Here is a 10,763-nt window from a genome sequence, read left to right on the forward strand (position 1 = left end):
TGGGAGATTTTTTTCAGCCTCTCTGCATGTTTATATGAGTCTGTGGGCGGGAAATGCAACAGTTGAACATACACAGCAGATGGTGATTTTAAGGCCCACACTCCTGAGAGCTTGTAAGAGGAAAATGCTGAATGCAAGATTTCCTGCAGTGAATTCATGTCAAACAGAAAAGCACATTATTACTAAAAACAGCTCATACAGGATCAGTCTATTTTCACAGGTTTGTGCCATGACTGCATTAAACGGCTGTGTCTCTCTCATAAGGTTTTATCACTCTGCTCTATGTGTTTTCCAGCTGCCAGACTGCTAAATCTCTCTCCATCCTCTGATCCGCTGGACGTCTGAACCTGCCACCGTCATGGAGAGCCTCAGCGAGCTCCAGAACCCTCTGCTGGACAAAGGACACGCGGTCCACAATGACTACCAGGGCTACCAGTGCGACTACCCGAGCCAGCCTTACCAGGACAGCCTCATCGGCTACTACTACACCGGGACTAATGACAAGCATAAGACTCAGCAGTTCCTGGACGCGACGTCCCTGCACCTGGCGGTGGAGGCCTTCTACAGGCCCAACTTCATCCTGTGCAAAGACGACGTGAGCCTGCACAGCAAGGACTCCAAGAGCGAGAGCCTTGAGACCACGTTCACGGAGAGCAAGGACGCTGTGCAGGATGGCGTGTCCGCAGAAAACACCCTGGACAGCGTACAAGAAGAGAAAGACATAAAGATCCAGACGGTGTCGTACGAGGTGGAGGATGAGCAGGGTCCTGAGTACGAGGTCAGAGGTCACTCGTAACTTATTGTGGAGATGTAGGCACCTGGTTTATAGGTCCCTACAAGCAGCACTGTTGTAGTCTGATTGTCCACTTCATAGGAAGAATGATAAATACATTTGCTTCGTCACTCCTGCTGCAGATTACAAGGGAATAATTACTGTACACATCAGAGATCAAATTGAAGCGTTTGAGTAATTTTAATCTTGAGTTGCGATATAAAAATCAAAGACATTTATAAACTCGCTCATAACTGTCAAGGCCATCCTGCCGTGCAGACTGTAGTGATGCCTATATTACTTTCAGACTGCCAGTGTGATTCATGCTCATCCCTCACTCTGTCCCCCAAATTGTCAATTTGCTGGAGTCTTTCAAATCTAGTGTGGGGTAATTGTGCGCTTTTGTTTTATAATTACATTCGAAAGAATGACGATTGATTCGATCTGTCCAGCTGATGTTCTTCCAGGGCTTTTAACTACTCTTTCAAAAAGAAAACCGTGGCAGAAAAAAAGAGCAAAGTCTGTTCAGAAGTGTTAAAAATCTCATTTCATCCAGGGACGCTCGTGAGACACCCGGGGCTCCGAGCTGGCACAGGAAGAAGCATAGCACTCTGACCGGGCTGATGATTGCGCCAGCGCTTGTCACTCGAAGGCCTGGCAGATAGATAGAGACATGGCAGCGACCGCCATTAATGCCATAAGTAATGCCGTGCTTTGAGGGTATTAAGCTGATGCATGGCTGCTGGAGCAGGTGAGCCTGTGGCTAAAGTTATTCCATGTCAATTCAAAAGAGCAAATTAATGTGATGAAGAGCGCTCAGATAAACGCCGGGTTTCCAGATGGAATATGAGACTTTTTACTCAGCACCTGCGTTTCCTTACATATTCCCTTCCTGTGTGTGTGTGTGTGTGTGTGTGTGTGTGTGTGTGCGTGTGTGCGTGTGCGTGCGTGCGTGTGTGTGTGTGTGTGTGTGTGTGTGACTGAGTGTCTCAGTGCTAAAACTGATAATCTTTTCATTAGTGAGGGCAAACACACGTGCATGGAACTAGATTAGTTTAGGAGAGGATATTATTACACATACGTAGAGCATGTGTGTGAAAGCAGCTTTACGCCGTCTAATTAAATAACACAGAGGACTTTCAAAGATGTGAGGAATAAAATTAAGAGGGAGGAAGCAAAGCTGTGGGAAGCTTGATTCACTTGCTTAAATTCCAGGACGTAGTCTGTGACAGTTTGTATCAGGTCTTCCCGTAGTGTGCCATTAGGCTTTTGCTAGTCTTGTTTCAGATGTGTTTGGAAGTCTCATCTTATCATCTCTCTCCCAATTTTTGCAAGAGACTTGCCACCATTTAGTTCACAAGATATCACCTAAGTGTTGCAATGTTTCCGGTGGTGCTGTAAACTGTAAAATGCTGCCACCGATGCTGTCTCATCGCCTCAGGAGTCTGGAGACAGAGAAACTTAGAAGGCTGGTGATTATTCGCATGGTTTTATTCAGACTTTTCAACCCTGTGGTGTTGTAAACTGACCCGCTGCTGCTGCTGCTAATGCCTGTGGTGCTGCTGGGTGCAGCTTTCTTTATTGAACTTTAAAAGTGACCTGCAGTAAATGAACTGTGGCGAGTACAAACCTGCTGCTGTAGCTGTACCACCGCTGCTGCACAAAGAACTGTTCACCTCTTTATTCATCGGTGCCCAACAGAGCACCGATCATCTGTTTATTCAAAGTGATTTATATTTATATATCCTGTGTCCCCTGCACTCAATTTAGATACTGCACTTTCTTAGGCACTTAAAAATACACATGCCAAGCGTGAAGCTGTTAAGATGAACGGTTCACAAGCTATGCGAGCCACAGACAGACAGCCGGAGATTTTGGAAATTATGACATAGATTATATATGATTTGTGGAAAGCGTCATTCTCAACCCTCCTTCTGTGCTACCACTGCCCTATAGTGTAGATCCACCAGTAGTGAAAACAACTTGGTGATGTACCTTTACAATAATAACTACACAGCTAGTTTGTGTCAGCAGCTGTCTGACACCTGTGTGACAGAGGGAATATAAATTGCAGGTAATGAAGGAACATGTGGAAGGTAGCGATGCGATCGTCCCTGCCACTGACAGGGTGCAGGGGTCTCTTGCAGACTATAACGAGGCCTTGCACAGAGCTGTGACAAGGTTGTTAAAGGCACCGTGCCCCAGAAGAACCCCATCAGTTATACACTGGTCTCAGGCTGGGAGTGTGTCCCAAGCCGGCCTGTGTCGGTGTCCAGGAGTCAGCTGGACTCAATGCACCAGTCACTCAGGGCTGTTATCAGGTCTTTCTGCAAAGATAAAGGAGATTACTGTTGTTTGTGCTCTCCGGTTTATTCATGTGCTGTCAGATTATGTGGTTATGACCAGCTGCTGTTTTGATGGATCCCACCCTGCTGTCCAGGTGGACTGTGCTCATAAAGCAGATAACAGGTCGCCTCGTAATCTTTTCTTGGCAGAGGTGTCAAAAAAGGTGGTTTGGGTTGTGTGACACTGACTTCCTCCACTTCTCTCTTACATCTCAATCAGGTTTGTTCACCAGAACATCTCAAGATGATTATGCTCGACCCTGTGGTTTGGTAAATGTTGATCGGATTAGAGGTTAAAGGGAGAACGATGCCCAGTTTGCTTTAAAAACGAGGATGTCTGTTCACAAACACGCTTCCTTTATTGTTTGCCCGCCTCCCTGACTCTTCTTTAATTACCTCTGAAATGGTTGCTTCAGTTCCTGCCTTACATATCGATTTCTATTTGGTGCCTTCCTCTTCCTCTTTGATTGATCCCTGCAGGCAGCAAGACTAACAAATGAAACCTGCTCTTTATGAGAGCAATTCATTTAGACAAGCATCCTCTGTGTCCCTGGGACAGCTGAGAGAAGTGAGGCCACGTCCTCCTAAAGGTCAGCCGTGCAGTCACTTTGCTGTCCTCACTGCAGGCACGATGCACCGACAAAGTCTTAATGGCATTCGAATGTATGATTTATTAGCTCCTCTGGCCCTGAAGGTTTTTTAAAAAATTAATATTTCAGCAAGCAATCCAAAAAGAGAAATATTTAGTTTATATCTGAAAATTTACAGACTGAAAAATAATTAATCTGAAGCTACAGCTTATAATAATACGTCATGTCCAACCACTAAAGGCAGCAAAAAAAGGAAAACCATTAAATAGAACCAAATGAGGAGTTTGAGTATGGAGGCAAGTTACCGGGAGTCTGTTGAACACCCAGTGTCTGGGTGGAAGGAGCTGGGTGCATTGAGGAGTCTGGTTGGTTGGGATCTCTCAACCTCGCGACGCAATTTAGCACATAAATGAAACTGTCTTCTCCGCTGTTTTCCGCTGTCACCTCGCGATGATGGAACAATCCGTTAATCCCGTGTTATCTGTCAGGCCGCTCATGGGTGTTGACAGAGGCACGAAATCCTCTCTGGCTGGCTGAGCACATCCTGTCCTGGGTGTTTGTGGAACGAGTCCAGATACAGTGGCCTTGGGTGGGGGGTTGAGCTGGAGGTGTGTGTGGGGGGGGAGTTGTCAAGCAGCACGACTGCGAAGTATCTCCTTAATACACCTGACTCTCTACATGTGTCCGGCCTGACCACAGAATTATTTAGGTGTCAATCCCAGGAACAGCGCGCTCAGCTCACCACGCATTGCAGGAAAGTAGAGCCAGACAGATATGGATTTTTTGGGGGCCGATGCCAATGCAATATATTGGCTGATGACATTTTATAAAAATATTGGCAGTGATAACAAAAAACCCTGTTCACAAAGTAATTGTGTTGAGACTTGAAATTTAACAGTTTATCCATAAACCTCACTATAAATAGCTACAAATCAAATTAAAATACAACCAGTATATAGAACTTGAATTAAGATAAATGCTCATCCTTTCTGCATTATTCTGTAAAATAAAAGTTTTTATACCTGCAAACATAAACACAGATAGCTAGTTGTCTGTGAAAGGATCATATCGGACAATCTTTATCGAGCCAACAGATAAATTGTCAGTCTCGATAAGAAAGCCTACTTTTGTCTCACTTAATGTTTTTCCATTGCAAAAAAAAATCATGCACTAAGCAGTATCATCTTTTCCTTTCCTGACATTTAATGATTCTCTCTCAACCCGCTGTCTTCCAGAGTGACAGCTCCAGTGACAGTGAGAGCGAGGACAACTTCATCGTGCTGCCCCCCCGGGACTACCTGGGCCTCGCCATCTTCTCCATGCTCTGCTGCTTCTGGCCCTTGGGCATCGTTGCCTTTTACTACTCTCACAAGGTAAAGGCTCAGGCACCTCACGCCGGTCATTAACTCCAATTACACTGTATTCTGTTTAAGGTCAGTGAGCACAAGCACTCAGACAAGTGCTACGGCAGCCCGTTTGCCACAGCATGACCCTCCTTGCAGTTGTTTCAGATGACTGACCGCATACATTTTGTAGGTTCAGCCCACTTGTCAGTCTTCCGTGTTCGCTCTAAGAAACCATTAACATTGAGGGTTTTGGTTCACAGCAGTGCGCTGCAATTATGTTATTAATGTTTTTTGTGTTCATCGCTGAGTAAGACCTAATTTGTAATTACAGCAGCGTCTCAGGTTTCTCTCACATCAGCATCTTCCTGGTCCAAAAAGATTCCAGCTCACGCCCTTCAACATCGTCCAAAATGATTGCAGGGACAGTTAGAAGAGAAAATCATGTGTCAGATGAATAAATAGATGCCTGGCTCAATTTTTGATAAGAAACCAAAACACCACAAACAACGCATTTATCACTGTCAGAGGGATAATGACCTAATTGCCATGGTAACTAATGGCTACCCAAGAGCATTTCTTGTTTTCCCTCTTTTAACTGTAGCTCAACACCTACTCATACACTCTGTGCTGATGAGTAACACGCCGGCTCGTTTCGCTCTCTGCTTTGTTTTGTCAGACGGGCAAGGCCATCGCGAAGGGAGACTTCTCCAGAGCAGGGATGAGCTCCAGAAGAGCCCTGTTCCTGGTTGCTCTCTCCATTACCATCGGGACAGGGATGTACGTGGGGGTGGTTGTGGCCCTCATAGCCTACCTGTCCAAGCCTGGACACGTATAACATTGGACCGATGCAGCTCGCTTGGGGGGGGAGACAGTCAGCGAGTGAGAGGAGGCAAGGTTGGATAGATTTTTTTTTTGCCCTCCCTTGAAGGCATCGTGCCTGAGCTGCTGTCGGCTGTCTGCGAAAAGAAGCTATATGAAGAGAAACGACTGAACCAGAGAGAGAGAAGAAGTGTGGATGGAGTATTACTAAGACTGCATATTGATCTGGACTGGAGTCTTTATTTGTGGGATAAAATATTCCACCGCCATCACTGGAAGAAGAAATGACAGTGCTGAAAAAAGATGACTCCTCTTCTACAAAGACTGTTCTGGACTTTACTATGTTAGAAGAAAACTGAGCTCATAACAGTAACAAACTACCTACCTTTTACCACATTAGTCCTTTACAGCCTTTTTATTTGACCTTTACAGTAAATATATTCTATGTCAACACTATTACACATTGTGTACTGTCCACTTTGTAAATTAATTTCTCGGAAAAACAGTGGCTTTCTATGTTTGTTGAAGGGATATACTGTAAATCAATGCGGGCAGTAAACACATGGAGGTGGACCCTTAATTAACAGAAGGAGTACAAAGGTGATCGTGTGAACACTAAGCGTCTGAGCAGTGTTCAAAAGGGTTAGTTGTGTTAATTGTGTACTGTACATTTAGTCAATAAATACATTTGGCATGAATAATGAAACATCCTACACCATGTCTCCTCTTATCCTCTTATCCACTGCGTCTTTGCGAGAGAGCTCCCTGAGCGGTGAATCCCAACCAGAGGTATTTCTCCTCCAGCAGCTCTGCAGTTGCCAGTGGGCAAGTGGAAAGCTCAACTAATTAACTCAAAACTCAATTATACCCTCAAAAAATAGACAAGCAGATATAATTACAAGTGAGTGATGGATTTTTGGAATCTGCTCATAGAGTCAAATCTCAGCAAGACTGTCAGCCATGGACTGTATGTTTATACATGTATCTACTTCCTCTCACTATCCATAAATGAAGCCAGAATATCAGACATGAATGCTCTCATCTTGAACATATAGAACCAATAGCTAGCATGGGATGGAGCAAAATTAACAAATCACACAAAATAACTACTCAAAATCCTTGAGATAAAATGTATTTGAAGTGAACTTTTTAGTTTTGGAGTGTCAATAACAAGTAGTCAGAAAGCAAGCAAGAGTTAGCTAACTGGAATGGATAAATAGTTTAAAATTAAAAGCTGAACAAAGCAAATAGTTGAAAAAAAATAACTGTAAATAGTAACCTAATGTATGCATTACTTTAAACAACTTTAACTATATCCTACTTTTACAGTAAAACATTATTTTAATGAAAATGAATGAATAAAATCATGGATATACCAGAAACATCCGATTAGCCACTATTGCTCAGTGCTCAGAACGATATTGAGCACAATTGAATGAATAGTATTAAAAAAATACTGTCACATATACACTGATAATAATAAACGATGGTGACACCCAGGTTACACAGTAAGAACATATCTGGGAGATGATGGCTGAAGTCAAGGAGGGAAAATGGAGCTCAGCTCATGGGGCTGTCAGCTGTCAACTTTAGACAAAGTTAGAGAATCACTGAACAACATATGGATTGGGCTGTTAGAGAGACCTGTCAGAGCGTCCTGTCAACCACAGCTTGTATTATTGACCCTTTGCTGTAACTGGCATGGCTCTTCACTGTCTTCTGGCATCCTTGTCATCACTGCCTCGCCTTGAGGTGACTTTAGCTGCCAGAGAGCTCTGAGTGTCGGGAACAATGTTGGGAAGAACAGCACTTCATCCCCTCCAGGACCTGGAAGGACCATCATGCACGTCCTCTTCTCTTGCCCCCACCTGCCACTCAGAACGTGTTCCTCCAGAGGCAGAGGATCCTATATGCTGAAGTATTGATCGCCTACCAGGCTCAAGATGCACAAGACAAAAAGATTCACTACACCTATAGGTGATACAAGCAAAGGTATATACGTTACTGCATGAGGCTAAACAGAGCAGCAAAGTAAGCAAGTCAGCACAGCCTGACCCGTTCCTGAATTTGTCTGTTTTCTCTTTCGCAGCTTCTCTCCAAATCTCTAATGCATGAAATGTGGCTCGATGGGGGAGATGGGGGCGAAAGTGCCGCTCTCATCAATGGGAGCTGTATAGGGTGCTGGAGTGGGCTCACTCTATGCAGCGCCGCATGTGTTTTCTCTCTTGCAATCGCTAGGAAGCTTCACCCACGCCTGCTCGCACATCGCTGGCTCAGACCACCAGAAGCAAGCGGATTTTATTAGTCATCCACCCCCATGTGAATAAAAAAACTTTCCAAGAGGCTGCAGCAGGTTGACTCGGAACTTCTGCAAATGTACGAACACCTTTTATTGCACCTTTTGTTGCGTGTACCACAGTAAACTACTTCCATCTTTTGAATTTATAATTGCATTGTCTGTGCCGCAGCTTGTATATATAACTATCTTATCCAAAATCAAACGAAAGTCTGTTTTTGTCAAGTTAAACAAAGCTATATCCAAGATGGCACATCGAGCAAATTACAAAAATTATAAAATGAATGGGTCTTGCAAACGGAAACACATTTCTAGAGGAAAAAGCGACGATGAATGAGCTGAAACGAAACAGATAAGAAACTAAAAGGGGGAGAACGGACAAAAAGACATTAGGGCTGAGTTCTACATCAATAAGGAGCATGATACTCTTGACTGTTCATGCGACTGAAAGACATTTTCAGATGCCTATCGCTGCCTTGACAAAATACCTGTCACCCTTCTCAGTGCAGGGACAACAGATGCATAAACAATATAACAAAATCTCTTGGCTCTGTATTGTGTGTGAGATCTTCAAATGCAAATCACACAGTTCGTTTTGTAAATTACAAACATACTCATGCGGTTTGAAGCTCATCCAGAGATCTTCAATGCAAGCAGATCAATTTAATGTCTATTTGATTATTCCTGGGTCTTTTTCTACATCAACAGCAGCACCGATGACGTCTGCGGCAATTGATGGAGCTACATCCATATCTGTCTCTCTACAGAAATGAAAGGCAATGATCAAATAACAGCATTGACTCAAACAGTCAAGACACAGTGATTCTTTCTTTTCCCAGCCTGTCTTAAAATAAGTCAAGTCTCCACATAAACCCCGGAAATATTTATTTTTCTTCCTGTTGTAATCACTCCTGTTCATTAGAGAAGAACTCTGCCAATTTAACACATCAGGCTCGTTCACGGATTCCTGGGAGCATATAAAAAGTTGTATAAAGCTTTTTTCTGGTTCTCGTGGGAGCCGTTCAAAAGCGGATAAATTGCCTCCAGTGATGCTGTGTCAGTGTCATTGGGGTCTGAAGACTATACATTTAAAAGTAACAAAAATCTGGGAGCAGAGGAAGAAAGAAGTGAGTTCACCATGGCCTTGGACTGGTAGCAGTATAAGACATAGTACCTTTATTAAGCTGGATATATACTGTACTGAGGGTCGGCCTGTTTGGTCAAATTGGACTTTCTTGTTTTTATTTGACGTCAATAACGTTCCCTCTTATTTCAGATCTCAGTTCTTAACCTCAAGTGTTTCATTCTGCCTTGGTTCTTATAGCCCATCCCCCCTTAACCTTGTAGTCTCTTTACTTCTTTTCCCCTGTGTCAGTTCGTCTTAGTTCCCTGGTGTCTGCTGTGTTCCAATCTTTTTTCTATAGTGTCAGTCTTCCCAGTATTGATAATTCACTATCGTTCTTTGACTGAGACCCAACCCACTCTCACAACTACTGGTCCAAACTATATTTGAATATAAAGTAGTTTTTAGCAGTGTAAAGTAAAAGTTTCATGTTAACTCTCCTACTTGAGTAAAATAAAGTAAGTACTTGCTTTTGAATATGCTTCAAGTATGAAATGTGAAAGTACTTGCTGAGTGCATTACTTCATTATGGATGAGTTTCAGCCTCTTAGGATTTTATTTCAAGTGTTTCTTCCTCACTAGTGATGCTGCTGCAGAAGGCGGGGCCTAATGTTACCTGCCTGCTCTGATTGGATCAGTGGACCAGTTCCTTTGTCATTATTGATTACTTTATAAAAATATATAAAAACAATGTGAACATGTTACACAAGGCATTTAAAAAATATATATTGAAATGTGATTTTTTGTCTTCTTAACTCTACAATTTATTTTATACTGAAGGCTACCACAGGTTCTCGTTCATGTTTGGAAGCAGGGGTGAGGCGAGGGGTATTCAGCTGCAACATGCAACTTCACCACTAGATGTCACTTAATTCAACCCAACTGAGCCTTTAAGATGATAATACATCAGTAATTTCATTCAGGATTTAAATGCCGGACTTTCAACTATAATGGATTATTTCTACATTGTTGTATTGTCCCTTTTTATAGGAGAAGTACTCAGATCTGTGAACCTCTTCCACCACCACAAATCTGTATTCACAACAGGTTTTTCTATGGCACTTTCCAGCATGTATCAGGAAATGAGGACATCCCTACAGCAACTCTTAGCACAACAGATATCAGCATCTCTCTCTCTCTCTCTCTCTCTCTCTCTCTCTCTCTCTCTCTCTCTCTCTCTCTCTCTCTCTCTCTCTCTCTCTCTCTCTCTCTCTCTCTCTCTCTCTCTCTCTCTCACACACACATACACACACACAACACACACACACATCAGAGTTAAGCTCATTTTAGAAGAATTTCACACATACATGCTTATCTGCCCTCACACCTTCTTTGTCCCACAGCAACAGGCCTATCTCTCGCCCCTCGCTCTCTCTGTGGTGCCCGGAAAGACACACTCTGCACTGATAAGAAACCTCACATCCTCATCTCCTGGCTTCACTTATCACTCTCGAGCAACAAGGGAGCACTGT

At 43.3% G+C, this 10,763-nt stretch overlaps 1 protein-coding gene across 1 annotated transcript; it reads left to right on the forward strand.

Annotated features, from left to right (window-relative positions):
• The first annotated feature begins 358 nt into the window (after positions 1-358).
• LOC133016061 (synapse differentiation-inducing gene protein 1-like) lies at positions 359-5,888 on the forward strand. The gene is made up of 3 exons (XM_061083372.1): positions 359-778; positions 4,943-5,080; positions 5,730-5,888. The coding sequence occupies exons 1-3, from the start codon at positions 359-361 to the stop codon at positions 5,886-5,888; spliced, it is 717 nt and encodes a 238-aa protein (XP_060939355.1).
• The last annotated feature ends 4,875 nt before the right edge of the window (positions 5,889-10,763 follow it).

Source organism: Limanda limanda, chromosome 12 (assembly GCF_963576545.1).
Source record: "Limanda limanda chromosome 12, fLimLim1.1, whole genome shotgun sequence".
Classification (NCBI taxonomy): Eukaryota; Metazoa; Chordata; class Actinopteri; order Pleuronectiformes; family Pleuronectidae; genus Limanda; species Limanda limanda.

What these genes read in the sequence shown, in the direction of transcription:
- LOC133016061 (XM_061083372.1), top strand. Translation starts at nt 359, where the DNA reads ATGGAGAGCCTCAGCGAGCTCCAGAACCCTCTGCTGGACAAAGGACAC. An exon ending in AGCAGGGTCCTGAGTACGAG is followed by an intron (nt 779 to 4,942) that starts GTCAGAGGTCAC and finishes GCTGTCTTCCAG; the next exon opens with AGTGACAGCTCCAGTGACAG. An exon ending in CCTTTTACTACTCTCACAAG is followed by an intron (nt 5,081 to 5,729) that starts GTAAAGGCTCAG and finishes TTGTTTTGTCAG; the next exon opens with ACGGGCAAGGCCATCGCGAA.